This window comes from Schistocerca americana, chromosome 4 (assembly GCF_021461395.2).
Source record: "Schistocerca americana isolate TAMUIC-IGC-003095 chromosome 4, iqSchAmer2.1, whole genome shotgun sequence".
Taxonomy (NCBI): domain Eukaryota; kingdom Metazoa; phylum Arthropoda; class Insecta; order Orthoptera; family Acrididae; genus Schistocerca; species Schistocerca americana.
In genome coordinates, this window is record NC_060122.1 from 338,037,347 (window position 1) to 338,055,511 (window position 18,165).

Consider the following 18,165-nt stretch of genomic DNA (forward strand, 5'->3'; position numbering starts at 1 on the left):
CCTCGGGCATGGATGTGTGTGATGTCCTTAGGTTAGTTAGTTTCAAGTAGTTCTAAGTTCTAGGGGACTGGTGACCTCTGATGTTCAGTCCGATAGTGCTCAGAGCCATTTGAACCATTTTTGATGTGACGCAGTCGTCAGCTGTCAAACCATGCACAGATGCCCACATGCATGAGGCGGGGACATCCCTTTCGCACTTGATTTCTGAGAAATTCCTATACAAATATGAGTTCACCTAGACACACGTGCTGACACGATCGGACGGGAGTGAAGACTTATTTACAGAGCGCATACGCTCCGAGCTGGGCCGCGCGCGTGGATTCGTCGCTTCCCTCCCTCTAACTGCAGTCCGGCTAAGATGCTGCAGAAATCCGTTTCAGAATATCACAAGCTGCTTTCTCCTTAGCGATTCTAACGGACTTTGCGTGAAATGTGGCTGACGCATCACCGTGCATAGCTATTTACCATTTGACATGTGACGTCACGGCCACCATCTTGGATTTGGTGTAGGAGCCCCATCATTCTACTACTCATGTACTTCAAAGGGCTCGTACTGACTGACTGATCAACCAATCGAGTCCCCGCTTTAAAGGCCACGCCTTGACTATAGAACAGTATGGTGATTTGTAGTGAGAAGTCTAATTCGCGAAAAGCACAAAATTTGGTCGGTAACAGCAACTCTGAAAACACCTGCTGTCCAGGTCTCTAGCGCAAAAACTTTTACAAAGTCCCTACGGTGCCAGAGCAATCAAAACAAACACATCAAAAAAAGTTTTGCATCACCCCAGTTCCCAGAACTCCTGAAGATAGACGTTGACTGTGGATATTGTATCACAGACGCAGTACCTTTGATTGTTCAGAGGTGTCACTAAACCCGCCCAAAGATGTAAACAAGCATACATAAACAGCGTCTATTACACGGAGGGCGGAGGGGGTCCGGCAGCGGACCACTTCCAGGCATTCCACTAGGAAGGACGTACACAACTCGTGTTGTCTGAAGTTCAACCATGTCTAGACGGTCAATACCGCCATTCGATCGCGTCCGCATTGTTACTTTGTGAGAGTAAGGGCTCTCAACAAGGGAAGTGTCCAGGTGTATTGGAGTGAACCAAAGCGATGTTGTTCAGACATGGAGGAGATACAGAGAGACAGGAAGAGTCGATGACATCCTTCGCTCAGGTCGCCCAAAGGCCACTACTGCAGTGTACGACCGCTGCCTGCGGATTATGGCTCGGAGAAACCCTGACAACAACGCCACCATGTTGTATAATGCATTTCGTGCAGCCACAGGACGTCGTGTTACGGCTAAAATTTTGCGCATTAGGCTGCATGGTGCTCAACTTCACTCCCGACGTCCATGGCGAGGTCCATCTTTGCATCCGCGACACCATGCAGCGCGGTATAGATGGGCCCGACAATATGCCGAATGGACCGCTCAGGATTGGCATCACGTTATCTTCACTGATGAGTGGCGCATATGCCTTCAACCAGACAATCGTTGGAGGCGGGTTTGGAGGCAACCCGGTCAGGCTGAACGCCTCAGACACGCAGTCCAGCGAGTGCAGCAATGTGGAGGTTCCCTACTGTTTAGGGGTGGCTTTATGTGGGGCCGACGTACTCCGCTGGGAGTCATGGAAGGCGCTGTAATGGCTGTACGATACGTGAATGCCATGCTCCAAACGATAGTGCAACCATATCGGCGGCATACTGGCGAGGCATTCGTCTTCATGGATAGCAATTCGCGCCCCCTTCGTGCACATCTTCGTGGATGACTTCCTTCAGGACGACATCTCTCGTCTAGAGTGGGCAGCATGTTCTCCAGATATGAACCCTATCGAACATGCCTGGGATAGACTGAAAAGGGCTGTTTATGGACGACGTGACCAACCAACCACCCTGAGGGATCTACGTCGAATCGACGTTGCGCAGTGGGGCAATCTGGACCAACAGTGCCTTGATAAAGTTATGGATAGTATGCTAAGAAGAAATCATGCATACCTCAGTGCAACAGGACGTGCTACAGGGTATTAATCTGCGTACAGCAATCTGGACCACCACCTCTCAAGGTCTCGGTGTATGGCGGTACAACATGCAATGTGTGGTTTTCATGAGCAATAAAAAGGGTGGAAATGATATTTATGTTGATCTCTATTCCAATTTTGTGTACAGGTTCCGGAACTCTCGGAACCGAGGTGATGCCAAACTTTTTTTTATGTTTGTACTTTACAACAAAGGCCTTCAGCAGTAAGAAGTCGGCAAACAACAAACATGTGATGCAGACGGTGAGATCTGTGACGCAGATTCTTCAAACAACCCGATACGAATTACTTCTGTCCGGGTGACCGACACAATGCACTTGTTAGCTCGCAATGAAGTGACTCCAGGAGGAGAAACAGAGAAGATCGCCTAACACGAAATCTTGCACCTGAATAGTATCAGGGCGATCCAGAGTAACCTCTCTAACGTGCCCTACGCTTGTACTTTCCAAGTTGAGCCATCTGGAACCACACCATTGCAGAAAGTTCCCAATCGATGGTGGCCGCGGGAACGTGCGCCAGTCCTAAGATTCATGGAGTACTAGAAAATTCCACAAATTCAATGGGTTCTTGTCCCACCAACTCGAGAACGAGGCTCTCTGACGTTACAGTCTTCGTGAGCTGCCCAACCGGTTTCCAACATCTGCGCTGGCACGGGAATATAGACCCACACACCGTTAAACACATATGACTGGAAGTTCATCGAACTGCTGGCGCCAGAGTTTCGCACCCAGCGGGTCCTGTAGCGTCCACTTCCAGGAAAACTGGAATACATTACTCGCTGCTGGCGTCGGCCAAGTTAGGGTGGAACGCCAAGCTGTTGTAAGGCGACTATATTGGCGCTAGGTCGTCACCTTCCCAATCGCTTCATTGTGTATACAACAGGCCAGATTGTAACTCTGGTCATACGCGCAAAGGGACGGGCAGGCCGCCTTTATCCACGGACCCGAAAAAATTTGCAGTAAGTCTGCGTCAGAGTCAGTGCACTTCTATCCTTACTGGCCGCTAAAGGCATCCTGCCTCTGCCGTAGACCACCCAAATGAAGTCTAAGGTGCCACAAAGAAAACATGCAGAGTTCCACACGAAGGATGATTAGAGTTCTCAGTACTCATTGCACTACTCAGAATGAGCTTCTTTGGCCTTCTTCCGTATAGACATAACAAAAAGGATGATACAGGTGGCAAACACGAGATGGGACAGATCAGAAAAGGCATTCAGAAGGCAAGTCACCTCTCAACTTGATTAAAACAGGGAATGGTTGATATGATACAGTCTTAAGCATCAAGAGATTTTCAGTTTGGCAATGAAGGGAGTGTAAGGGGTAAAAACTGTAGAGGTCGAAGACGGTTTGGCTACAGTAAGTCGGGTACAAGTGGATGTAGGTTGCAGCAGTAATGCAGATATGAAAGACTTGCACGGCATAGTTTAGTGCGAAAAGATTTAGCAAACGACTCTTCGATCTGAAGGCCACAACAAATAAATAGTGAGACGAATTATATTTCTTGTTATCGCTAGCTAACATCGACTAACAATTCCTTTGGTTACCTTGACTGGTTGCCTAGGTCTTTGAAACAATATATATGCTTCTTTATATACGCTCTAGTACACATAATATTTTATGTATACGTTATATACTGCAGACAGTGCTATATTGCAATGAAATTTACAAATAGAGTTGGAATAATTTCTACACTATGTGACCAAAAGTATCTGGATACAACCAACACATACGTTTTTGATATCAAGTGCATTGTGCTGCCATTTACTGCCAGGTGCTCCATATCAGGAACCTCAGTAGTCGCTAGACATCGTGAGAGAGCAGAATGGGGCGCTCCGCGGAACTCGTGGACTTCGAACGTGGTCAGGTGATTGGGTGTCACTTGCGTCATACGTCTGTACGCGAGATTTCCACACTCTTGAACATCCCTAGGTCTACTGTTTCCGATGTGATACTGAATTGGAAACGTGGAGGGACACATGCAGCACAAAAGCGTACAGAGCGACCTCGTGTGTTGACTGACAGAGACCGCCGACAGTTGAAGAGGGTCGTAATGTGTAATAGGCTAGCATCTGTCCAGACCATCACATAGCAATTCCTAACTGCAGCAGGATCCACTGCAAGTACTATGACAGGTGGAAGGTGACAAAACTTGGGTTTCGTGGTCGAGCGGCTGTTCATAAGCCACACATTAAGCCGGTAAACGCCAAACGAGGTCTCGCTTCTTATAAGGAGCGTAAACATTGGACGATTGAACACTGGAAAACGATGTGTGGAGTGACGAATCACGTTACACAATGTGACGATCCGATGGCAGGGTGTGGGTATGGCGAATGCCCAATGAACGTCATCTGCCAGCTTTTGTAGTGCCCATAGTAAAATTCTCAGGCGTTGCTGATATGGTGTGGTCGTGTTTTTCATTATTGTTTTGGGTGGCACTATCACAGCACAGGCCTACATTGATTTTCTAAGTACCTTCTTACTTCCCACTGTTGAAGAGCAGTTCGGGGATGGCAACTGCATTTGTCAACACGATAAAGCAGCTGTTCATAATGCACAGCCTGTGGCGGAGTGGTTACACTACAATAACATCCCCGTAATGGACTTGCCTGCACAGAGTCCGGACCTGAATCCTGCAGAACATCTTTGGGATGTTTTGGAACCCCGACTTCGTGCCAGGCCTCACCGACCGAAATCAACACCTCTCCTCAGTGCAGCACTCCGTGAAAAATGGGCTGCCATTCCCCAAGAAACCTTCCAGCACCTGATTGAACGCATGCCTGCTTGAGTGGAAGCTTTCTTCAAGGCTAAGGATGGGCCAGCACCATACTGAATTCCATCATTACCGATGGAGGGCGCCAAGAACTCGTAAGTCATTTTCAGCCAGGTGTCCGGATACGTTTGATCACGTAGTGTATTACTGAATACGTGATATTCAGATTACTTCTCCACCGCATGCAAATCATTATTACGTTGTGTATTTGGGCTACGGTATGTTAGGAAAAGTTTACCAGAGAAAAATGCTCCTACTGGAGAACTCCTGTTTACACGACTCTGACTGAAAAGTGGTGTACAGGCTCCTTCATTCTACCTTCCTCAACATCATTAAAAAATTTTCCCAAAAATGTTGCTTCACAACCATATGGGAGCTCTTTTTAATATGCAACTCACCTGTCACTCCCACAAGCTACCCGAACTGTAACTCGCTCACACCCACTAGTCTATCTTCGTAGTCGCCCATATCCACCCACTCACACTTGGCCATTCTCACTTACTCGTTCACCCAAACGCACTGTCATTTTATCTTTGTGTTTCTTCGTTGCTGTCTCCTACCTCACAGGCACAGTCTGCTTCATTCTGTCCCACTACTACTGTACCCCGTCACTGTCACTGTCTCCTTGTAGCCCTCTCTTACTGCTACAATATCATTTCTTCCTTTCTACTGCTGCTGTCTCTCACTGTCACTATCGCCCTCTTCCCCATTCTCAGTGTCATACACTCTGCCTTTCATTATCACTGGCTCACTCACTTCCACTTTCTTTTTCTCTTTATTCATCCACCACTGTCACTGTCACATTCACGCTTTTCCTGGCACTGTTCTGTCTGTGTCAACTACGTTTCACTGCCACTGTCTACCTCTCTTCCTCTCACATGGCCATTGTGCCCCTCGCTCTTTCTGTATCACAAACGCTGTCTGCTATCTTCCATTATTTATTACTTCTTCGCCTCTTTCCCAGTGCCACTGTCTCCTCCTCTCTCAGCATAAGAAAGCCAAATATGTTCACACAGCAAAATTTTTGGAAAATTTTTTAAAGGTCCTCATTAAAAGGGAATGAGGCAGCTGGTACCCCTCCTTTTAGTAAAAGTCTTTCAAACAGGAGCATATTCGCCTTTTTTGTGCTCAGACAGGAGGAGTTTTCCGCTGGTTCCGTTCTGTTTTACGTGCGTACTTTACATGTGCATATAAAGTAAATTTGCACCTCTGTATCTCGCAAAAAGCTAAAGACATCAATAAGTTTTCAAGGTTGTTCTATATCTGGATCTTAGGAATACATCCTAAAAATTTTAGCCCCTTGCTGTCTTGGAATTCACGGCTCGGGTTTGGTACGAAAAGGCGCTAAAAAGATGCTTTCTCTATGGAACCGCCCATTAACTAATAAGGATTTTTGAAAATGTGACAGTGGCACTTCTAGAGAAACGCATTGAGAGTATACCATTAAACTTTGAGCACTTTCTGCGGTTATTTATCATTCAGATTTCACCTCATACTGGATTTTACGTGTAGAAGTAGGGAACTTTGAACCTCTTTATCTCGGAAACGGATAAAGACATGAAGAAAATTTTCAAAGTTCTTAGCTAGCGGAATCTTAGGTACATATCGTAAAAATTTATGCCATTTTCTGTACATAGTCGTGTTGGAATGCATGGCTCGACTTTGGTACGAAGCAAAAAGTTAAAAAACAGTCCTTTTTTAAAAAAAAAATAGGAACAGCCCATGGTGACTTCATAAATAAGGCTCACTGTAGTCGACATCAAATGCAAAAAGACTTAAGCGATTTGTTACATTTTCGTAAGTAGGAGGAAGTGTGTAATATTCACACTTTGAACCTGTACTATAGGATAGTGAGACTAAGACGATCCTTAAGTTGGGCTTCCAACTGGTCCACAGCCCACGCGCTATCCAAAGCTTTTGACCCTACCTTTCCACCGCTAACAGAATTCAAAGTATTAGCCCCGAAAGAATTCCGTTTTATGCACTGCGTTTTCGAACATACTATTTAGAGCATGCTCTTGCATCCATACCGGTGAAGCTTCCCTTGTGAACGTGTATTTTAATTATCGTCAGCAGAAGTTTGTGCTGAATTATTGCGTCGTTCGTTCTACAATGACTGACATTACCCTCAGAGCACGCAGATCTCTGTGGAATGGCCGTGATCAATTCCTTGTTGAACCAGCTACCCGTAACTAGTTACGCAGTGACGCTGACTTAAGAATGGACTAGCATTTCTGAAACTGTGCAGTTGTCGACAGCAAGATCTCGTAATGTGGTATTCTACAAATGCTGCAGAGGTGCTTTCTCATGCCGATCAAAAGGCGTACTAATTTCATACTAAACTACTTTGAATTATTACCTTTCTTGGGTATGTAGGTTAAGCAGAAACATATTCCTTATTTTGGCAGTACTTGGTGAATTTCCTTTCATATAATTACAATTGAAACGGAAACAGTGAAGCTAATTATGATGGCAACTATGGCCATATGTAATTAGTAATCAGGGTGGTCAGTGGAAATGCTCTACTATTATGCTGTGGATTCACTAGATGACGTACAAGAAACTGCACTCAGTATTGGCGCCGAAGGAGGATACCACCATTGATGTGCAATGTTTCGTTAAAACAAACTGAAGTAAAGTATCAGAAGCTTACCACAAAGGTTATTTCTGTAGTTATGCTGGAAAGATTCGTTGGTTGGATGGGATTAGTTTGGGAGAACAGACCAAACAGCGACGTCATCCGTTTCTTCGGATGAGGGAAGGATGGGTAAGGAGGTCGGCCGTGCCCAGTGAAAGGAACCATCCCAGCATTTGCCTGAAGCGATTTAGGGAAATCACGGAAAACCTAAATCAGGATGGCCGGACGCGGGATTGAACCGTCGTCCTCCCGAATGCGAGTCCAGTATTTTAGATTCGTTGGCAAGCTGATGACATTGCACGCAGCTATAAGGCATTCTAAACTTCGTAAATGGTGCCATGAAGCAAATCAGCGGTTCGGTAAACCACAATTAGTTAATCATAAATAACAGTAAGACTGTCTCAGTGCCTCTCCACTGCTGACAAAATAAAAATCCATACAAACCCAGAACTATCCTAAACGAGTGTAATGGCTCCATGAGAGCCGCTACATGGTTCTATGAATGTTAAGAGCAGTGCAGCCAACCACTCTGTAGAGCTTCGAATACGGCTACGTTGGGTCAGAGAGGCATTAGTGGCCACTGTTCAGCACCCGTTGTAAGGCTGGTGTAGGTAGAAACCGCTTACCCCCGTCTGGGCCCTTCCGGCCACCGTGTGTGGATCCCGGACTGGAGAGACGATTAGGTTACTCTTCCCTAGGACGCTGGTGAGTGTGGATGCTCTGAGTAGAATCTGTGTTTGCTGAGTTGAAATGTGTGAGTGCTTTGTTTGGGTTTCGGGTACTCTGGTGCGCGGCATTGATAATCATGCTGCACCGACTGCTTCAATCAGGGAACAGTGTCGATTTCAGTAATGAACAGTTTATACGATGACAGCCTTTGTGCAACTGTACCTTGGCGCGGACGAGCGGTGCCACCACATAACGTACAGCTTTAGTTAGTTTAGCATATTGTGTCTGGAAGTGTTGTGCGCTTTGCGAAGTGCTTGTGCTAAATTTTATTTAATTCACAGTCCAATTTATGTTTCATTCCCACCGACTTAGTAACCCCTACTCTGGTGCACCACGTGTGTTTCTGTGTACACCATGAGGCTCCAGTTCGAAGTTCGATCTGAAGCTTCAGTTTAGTGACGGAATAAATGTGTTCTTGTTTGGTAAACTTATTTAAGAAATTACTGAGTTGTACGGAATTATAGAAGTGGACTTTGTTCTCTGATTTTGATCGTTAAAGGCAGTCGCGCTTTGAGCTAGTCACCTCACATGTGGGGCAGGGAAGCTTTTCTTCTAACTTCTAACTTTCGTTGTCTGAGTAATCAATGTGATCGTCGTGCGTGTGATCTTGATAAATCGTATCCAGTAATTTAGCAGTCTTGCCCCATACGTATCGGTTCAAGTGCTGCGCTGTATAATGTACCACGTGTCGATGCGTGCGCTACCATCTCAATGAACTATATTTTAACTTCTGTGTGTGTGTGTTACTGTTAACGAGAAAATTCCTTAATTTTTTGTTATTACATCTCACAGCGCTACTCCGCTCCCTAGTCAGGATCCTTAAAATCAGTCAGTTTGCACCTCCTCTTAGCAAAATTTCAATGAAATTTATCCTGTTTACTGTACATGGACTGGTGTTTTATTAAATCATCAAATGATACACTACTGGCCATTAAAATTGCTACAACACGAAGATGACAAGCTACAAACGCGAAATTTAACCTACAGGAAGTATATGCTGTGATACGCAAATGATTAGCTTTTCAGAGCATTCACACAAGGTTGGCGCCGGTGGCGACACCTACAACGTGCTGACATGAGGAAAGTTTCCAACCGATTTCTCATACACAAACAGCAGTTGACCGGAGTTACCTGGTGAAACGTTGTTGTGATGCCTCGTGTAAGGAGGAGAAATGCGTACCATCACGTTTCCGACTTTGATAAAGATCGGATTGTAGCCAATCGCGATTGCGGTTTATCGTATTGCGACAATGCTGCTCGCGTTGGTCGAGATCCAATGACTATTAGCAGAATATGGAATCGGTGGGTTCCGGAGGGTAATACGGAATGCTGTGCTGGATGCCAACAGCCTCGTATCACTAGCAGTCGAGATGACAGGCATCTTATCCACCCGGCTGTAACAGATCGTGCAGCCACGTCACGATCCCTGAGTCAACAGATGGGGACAATTGCAAGACAACAACCATCTGCACGAACAGTTCGACGACATTTGCAGCAGCATGGACTATCAGCTCGGAGACCATGGCTGCGGTTACCCTTGACGCTGCATCACAGACAGGAGCGCCTGCGATGGTGTACTCAACGACGAACCTGGGTGCACGAATGGCAAAACGTCATTTTTTCGGATGAATCCAGGTTCTGTTTACAGCATCATGATGGTCGCATCCGTGTTTGGTGACATCGCGGTGAACGCACATTGGAAGCGTGTATTTGTCATCACCATACTGGCGTATCACCCAACGTGATGGTATGGGGTGCCATTGGTTACACGTCTTGGTCACCTTTTGTTTGCATTGACGGCACTTTGAAAAGTGGACGTTACATTTCTGATGTTTTACAACCCATGGCTCTACTCTTCATTCTATCCCTGCGAAACCCTACATTTCAGCAGGATAATGCACGACCGCATGTTGCAAGTCCTGTACGGGCCTTTCTGGATACAGAAAATAATCGACTGCTGCCCTGGCCAGCGCATTCTCCAGATCTCTCACCAATTGAAACCGTCTGGTCAATGGTGGCCGAGCAACTGGTTCTTCACAATACGCCAGTCACTACTCTTGATAAACTGTGGTATCGTGTTGAAGCTGCATGGACAGCTGTACATGTTCACGCCATTCAAGCTCCGTTTGACTCAATGCCCAGGCGTATCAAGGCCGTTATTATGGCCAGAGGTGGTCGTTCTGGGTACTGATTTCTCAGGATCTATGCACCCAAATTGCGTGAAAATGTAATCACATGTCAGTTCTAGTGTAATATATTTGTCCAATGAATACCCGTTTATGATATGCATTTCTTCTTGGTGTAACAATTTTAATGGCCAGTAGTGTATGTTAGGTGGCGCCCTTTATCAGTTTAATTACTTAATATTTGAATAAATTTGACCCACTAATTAGAAATTTTGTGTTTCGTACTTGTTGCAGGCAAGCAAACGTAGACTCTACTGTCAGAGTCATTCTTGGGATTTAGGGAATCAGTAAAGAGACATTTTGCCCGACTGATCGAACCAGTATCTTGCAGTAGTAAAAGACGACAGGTATCATTCACGATCACCAAGTCTAAAGTAACCCTATAACAAAAGTCCTTCCCATTTTTACCTGCAAAACAATTTGAGATGCATTACATATCGTCAGTACACTGATGGTAAGCTAAGTCGAATGTGTTGAAGCCATGAGCCAAAATGGAAACTGTTGGGATAGCTTAATGCGTACGATACTTGCGTTGGGAAGGTTGTAAATTTACATCCCATTCAAAATGCTTTTTGGCCTCGTTAACTTGTACCAACATTTTCGAGCACAGTGCTCATGCCCACTTCAGCAACATTACACAAATCCATAGTACTTTTTTTTCCGCTTGTGGTCTCGTAAATTAATACGACACCAACTCTTAATGTGTATTTCCTTTAATATAATAAAATAAATCAGCAATCAATTACTTCATGTAATAATTAACTTCAGTAGTTGCGAGTATAGGTTTTGTGATATAAAAGTTTTATTTGTGGTCAGTGCTTTATTCTATGACAAAATACTCGAAAGAATAAAACACTAAATTAAAATAAAAGGTATTATGATTCATCAGAACGTTAGGGTACGCTACATCAGGTCTCAAATAAATTTTTACCCTAGTAATGAAATGATTTTAGGTATTCTTTGATGGACTGTATTTATAAACTGACAGTTGAAATACAGCAATATACATTTTTACGTAAGTACCATGAAATGTTGTTTTATTACGTAATCTGAAAATTTTTCAGAAGAGGAAACTTAAAAAAGTAACATATGCATTATTAGGGCAGGCTTTTACTGAATGTCGTACTATACTTCGAAGTGACACTGATGCATGAGACTACCTTTCTCACAAACAACGGCCAAAGTGTTCAGTTCCTCGACAACAGAAATCCACTACATGGTCACGGAGCCATTCGACAGCCGCTGTGTGAATTTCATCGTCGGAAAATCTGTGATCACTGCGAATCATTTCCACGATTCTTTGGACACTGTTGTCAATGGTTGATTTCAATGGCCTTCCTTCCCGATCATCATCACCCAATGTGACGTCTCGTTTTGTCTCGGCTCGATGGTGGTGGTTGTCCCAGTCGAGATGACGTGGAAAGGCGTCCGTCGATCACGACAACGCCAGTCTGCAACTATTATAAAAACAACTCCTCGCACGGCTTGGTTATTTTCCAGATACTGCATCTCAAAACTGATATCAACGTCTCGATGGAGCAGCACGCCGGAGTGAGTGCGCCGCCCTTGCTTGTAATTAAAGCAATGGTGTTCGATGTCCATCGATCTTCTTCACTTATAAATATAGCGACAGCACCACTCGATAACGCGATGACTCCCTTGATCTGAAATGATAACCAAAAGTCCTTTGGGTGTTCGCGACAGACTTTTCAGTTCACGCGAACTTGCTGACTGTACTTCTGATGCCCGGCTTGAGAATGGGTATTCAAACGTTGAAAATAAAAATATAATCTCTCCAATCATCAATCCATCACCCAAGCCGATGTTACATCATGATTTTTGCGTGGATATTGAGTTGTTAATTATCATTCCGTCGTCAGGGCGTCGCTACGTCGCTCACTCAACAACTACACGACGTAATTCCAGAGATAACATACCCTTGCGCAACGTTCAGAATGCGTCGTATTTCGGTGTGAACTTATTGCTGTTTTCAGTTAAATTGTCACTAAATCACCTTTCACTTTTATATGAATTAGTTAAATCCACAAATTCACTTTAAATGTCCATTAAATAATGTATGCGACAAGAAGAATTAAAGTTGAATGAAAGATTATTGTTCTTTTTAATTATTTGTCCCTACCCTGAGCACACACACCGATTTGTCATTCAGGGAATTGCGTCTGTTAGCATCAGCAATTCTGACTTTGACGACAGCTTCTGACAACATGGCGCAATTGTAAGTTCTTCGTGATTGCGTTTATCTGTTGCCTACTTAAGTCTAATAATTGAGTTTACGTCGCCGATAAGTTTCTTTCTGTGCCTTTGATGTTTGTGACTGTTAAGTATCACGAAAGCTAAGTCCCATCACAAATCAGCAATCATACCAGATATTTTTCTGTCACATGTATAAACTATCCCGTTATCTGTCTAAAGGGTAAAGATGATTTTACTTCAGTCCGACTTCTGACTAATACTTCCAGTCGTAAAACTTTTAAACTTCCGATCGGTTTTAAAACAATCTAGTAGCGCTTAACATGCGTACTACTATTGCAAGAGTACAAGAGAGAATTTAACATCTCCATTGACGAGTTACATTGTAGTCACAGGGAATTTGCAGCTCGATGCGGCTACAACTCTCTTCTAGGATAAATGATATCTTTGGTCAATTTATGGTCTAGGCCTTAACCTTTGTAAATAATTGCTGTACTTCGTGTTATGAAGATTTTCCATGAGGTAAGTGACTTATGAAAAAGAATGGTGTTAGCAATATCGGGACTCGTGACTGAAATGTGTTTAGCCAAGTAACAAACAAAGTTGGAGGCAGTTTTATATTTCTTAAATTTCATATTATTTGGATTTCTATTATTGTTTGGATTTCTTGCAAATCAGGACCATTCATTCGTGTTAATTATTGTCAATGTATAGCAGTCAGATTGCGTTGGGCTTGTATGTTGTGGGTAGTAACTGAATAGAGAAGTTTGAGTTATCTTTGCCCGGGTAATACTGTAGGTTAATATTTAACAAAAAAAAAAGAGTTAGTTTCAGATGACTTCTGAATCGGCGGAAGAGGCCAAGCAGCTGCATTCCTTCCATACTGTGGAGCAACTGCTAACAAGATAAAACGCGCGCTGAAGAGACAAAGGCTACGACGTCCAGTTTTTCAGCGTGTCTCCAAAATAATAGATATGTTACGGCCCATTAAAGACAGCATAGGTCTTCGAGTTCCTGGTGTGTATGGTGTCTTTCGTGAATGTGGTAGCATTTACATAGGTCAAACTATTCGTACTGCTGTTGAGTGTTGTTCGGTAAACAAAGGGAACCTCGAGAAGTCGGCCGTGGCTGAACATTGCCTAGATAACGGCCATAAAATACAATTTCAAAAGACGAGAGTTTGGTCTCAAACGACGTCATATTTGACTCCGTTATAAAAGATGCGGCAGAAATTAAAATTGCTGTTTGCAACATTTTCAACAGAGTCCAAGGGGACACATTTAATAGGGCATGGGGGCCAGTTTTGAACATTGAAAAAATTGAAGTTGTAGGGACACGGCAACGACAGTTTCAAATGTGGCACCGTCCCGTCGAGTAATCTGAGGTCACGTGGTACCGACGCGGGACGGGAGGTGTTAGGAACTGGCCTATTTGCTCTCCGCGTCTGCGTCACTCCGGCCGTTTCTGGAAGGTTTTAGAGCGTGCCTTTGCATCTACCCAAGCTGAAAACCGGCCCATCTCCGACACTCCTGATGACGATGGGGGAGACATCTAGAAAGCTCGAGTGCTTTATTCGGAATGACGTGGCCTGTAAAATCCGAGACGATTTTATTGGATATTTTATATTACTACACTTTCCCTACAGCTTATTCACATTTTTCTTAGAATTTTGAACATTTTGCACCATTTTACATTGTCGAATGCCTTTTTTCAAGATCGACAAGTCGTATGAACGTGTCTCGATTTTACTTCAGTCTGTACCTTTCCTAAAGCCACACTGATAGTCCTCTAACACATCCGCAGTTTTCTTATCTTCTCTCCATTCTGTTGTTCTCGTCAGTATCATGGATGTATCACCTGCTAGACTGACAGTGCAATACTTCTCGCATGTATCTGCTCTTCTCTGTTTTCGGTACTGAGTGGACGACATTTTTTCCGAAAATATGATGGTATGTCGCCTGACTCATACATTCTACACCCCCCAACTTGGATAGTCGTCTAGGTATGACTTTTACCAAAGATTTTAGAAATTTCGATGGTATGGTTTCTAGCCCTTCTCCCTTATTTGATCTCAAGCTTTCCAGAGCTTGTAAGGATACCTATCGAGTAATGTTGCCACTCGGTAGCTACGCCACTAGTCCTTTAGCTGAAAATGTTCGTGATAGGACTGAATCTCTTAATAAACAAAAAGAGATGTGCCGCAGTTATTAAATATTCACACGAAATCACTTCAAAAATGTATTTACGGATTTTGATTCTTGCCACTAAAGACCAGACCTCATTACAGATCAAAAATATTTATGCAGATCTCATAGTAATGACATTTGACGGATTACTTTAAATGATATTCCGCCAAAGCATGAGAATCATTAATTAACAGGCACACAAAGTAATTTTTCCTAAGCAGATCAACAAATTATCAACAAGGCACACGGAATCATGATACTAGTCTCTTAAGGTCCAGTGACATGTTTACGAATGTATCACTGCTTCTAATAATCACTGCTCATATCCTCGAATAGCCCCGAAGCTAGTTCAAACAAAAACACCAGAGCAGACTGCGTAGAGAATACTGAAATCGTGGAGCAAGTTACGTACTAACAGAGACTTAATTCCAAGAAAAATAAAAAGGTAATCATGGAATTGTGAACGTTTCGTTCTTATATAGACATGCACTAGAATATTACATGATTTTGGATAATTTATTATTATTTGAAGTCTCCCTAGGTCAAATTATTCCTTTTTAAATAGATGTAATAATTAGTGTCAGATATTGTCAATGAAATTACCGATATGATCAGTAGCTACTAAAATATACAGGACCAAGTTATGTTCACACTATGGGAATTCATGACTTTTAGATATGGCATCCAAATTGATTATTAACATTTGGATATTAAAAATTTCGCAATTCTTAGTTTTTGAAATTGTATATTTGTTATTGGTGTCGTTGGATTCAGAAAATTTTGCGCATCAATAGTACGTTAACATGTTCCAGAAATTTATAGTGATTTGGTCACAATACGAGCTGAAAGTATGAGCTGGTTGAAATTTTTAATTAATAATATCTCCTGAATTAAGGTTTAAGATAAAATGAACATGTCTTTGAAATAAGCCAAAATTGGTCTAGAGTTAAGAGATAATCTACTTTTCTGAATCTATTTATTAGCTCAGTAGAATTTTAATTATGCTTACTAGATCGATAACTTTGAAATACAATAACTTTTGAAGAACATCATTTTTAGCAAAAGTGGGTTATGTAAGGTTTCTAAAAAAAATGGTTTATGATCTTTAAATTTTAATTTTCCCCTCAAGGTTTTTTACTAATCCAAATTTTCCAGAGAATACTTTATTACATCTACATCTACATGGATACTCCGCAAATCACATTTAAGTGTCTGGCAGAGGGTTGATCGAACCACCTTCACAATTCTCTACTATTCCAATCTCGTATACCGTGCAGAAAGAATGAACACCTACCTCTTTCTGTACGAGCTCTGATTTCCCATATTTTATCGTGGTGATCGTTCCTCCCTATGTAGGTCGGTGTCAACAAAATATTTTCGCATTTAGAGGAGAAAGTTGGTGATTGGAATTCCGTGAGAAGATTCCGTCGCGACGAAAAATGCATTTCGTATAATGATGTCCAGCCCAACCCAAATCCTGTACCATTTCTGTGACACTCTCTCCCATATTTCGCGATACTTTGCATTAATATTTTAGCTAAATCATTATTCTGCTCTACAGTTACAATATCAATATGTTCTAGTTTTCCACTGCTGAGTTAACAGTTTTCTTCCTCCTGCCTTTGATTATTTCCAGTATCTGTAGCAAGATACATTAGAGGAATATGACTCAAATTATCCAGTTCACCAAGAAAATTTACTTCCTTTGTATTACCATTGTAATTAAAGGAACATCTTGCAGCAGCAAAATCAATTTTGACATTCCAGCTGCACAAAAATGGAGTTCCAAAAAGTACACTGATATTAAGTCCTGGAATAACTGAAAATTTACAATCCACCCTTTGTTCAGCCAATTCTGTGGTTAACATTACATCTTCTTTAATGCCTTTTTCACATTTTTCCAGTAGCAGCAAAATACGAATTCCAGATATGCTCAGGGAAACTACCCTCGCTTTGTTTTTTATAGAATCAAAAAATGCTTGACATACACTATTTAATACTCTCCTATAGTCCAAAAATCACTTAACTACTACTCCTTGTGACTTATCCATACCCACAGAATTATTCTCTGAAATGTCTCGTTCACATAAGAACTCTTCATTTATTTCTCTTCTAAAAAAAGCTGTTACTTAGATTACCAAAATTGTTTTCAATTAACGTCAAGTGATAAATGATACACAGCAGTATCTTACTCACCACTTACTTCTTCTACATCCCTCTCTTCATCAATAATGCCATTTTTCAGAATTATTTTCTCTTTACTAATTAAATTACTTTTTTCCTCATATACAAATTCATCTTCACTACTATACAATTCATCATTCGCCTCATCATCTGAACTGCTACTGGTGTCACTACCACTGTTATTCAACATTTGTTTAACCATGTGATCCTTTTCCTCGTTATTATTAGACCACAAAGAGACACATCCAACTTGGTGCTCCTTATACAGACTAACCTTCTGGTATCTCCTCTTGAATGCCCCTGTTTTCGATTGGTAACAGTGGAACAATATTTTCAATTTCACCCTTTTGTCCAGAAAACTTTTCAAATCAATCTTCTACACTACTACTACTACTACTACTACTACTACTACTACTGGAAATTGCTCTATTTAACTCTGAACTAAAGTTACTGGTATCCTCTTTAATGCTTTTTACTTCTTCTGTTATTTGTCTGTACCAATTCATCTACCGGTTCATTTTCATACTGATTTAGCACATAACTTGGTTTCTTCCATTTCCTTCCTGGTATACAAGCTGCTTTCTTACCATATCTATAATTTCAAGGGTATATATTGTCCTTATCTTTAGAAAAATGTTTAACTCCACTACCTACCTTTTAGAACATAACCAGTGTTACATTTAAAACTGTATGAATCTTTGGAACCTTTTGTCCAAGTTTAAACCTGTACTGGTGCAAATCTTAGTTTCTCTGAGCCTGATTTGTATGACCATTTGTCCTTTCATTCCACTTACCTGAGCTATCTGCATCCCTACCTCTTCTATTACTATTACTTCTTCAGTTATCCCTGCGATTATTTTGATCAGCCAATCTACTGATCATATTCATTTAGTAATTATTTCTATTTTAATTTTTCCTTGCTGAAGTGGGTTCATTTTCCCAGAAATTACGTTTAACACTCTATTCTACCCACACAAGTTAAAATATCATTTTAATTACCTCTTGGGATATGTATCAGTAATTCTTTCATTCTTGAGGCAGTTTATTGTCTTACACGAAGATAGCTCTTTCACTACCCACATCCTGATCAAGATATTTGAGTTTGTTTACCCAATATCGATAAAAGTCTTTTAATGTGTCTCTTTCGCTTATATTTTTCTCTACCACAAAACACACTCAAGGTGTGTTGTTGTTCTGCTTTGGACCAGTATTCTTCTATGAAG

The 18,165-nt window shown here is 42.1% G+C and overlaps 1 protein-coding gene across 1 annotated transcript in view; it reads right to left on the reverse strand.

The window, feature by feature from the left end:
• LOC124613455 (juvenile hormone acid O-methyltransferase-like) overlaps window positions 1-17,144 on the reverse strand; it is a 95,141-nt gene extending 77,997 nt beyond the window's left edge. Inside the window, exon 1 of the mRNA XM_047142159.1 lies at window positions 16,955-17,144. Coding sequence (XP_046998115.1) covers window positions 16,955-17,144 — 190 coding nt within the window. The remainder of the gene's footprint in view (window positions 1-16,954) is intronic.
• Window positions 17,145-18,165: the final 1,021 nt, after the last annotated feature.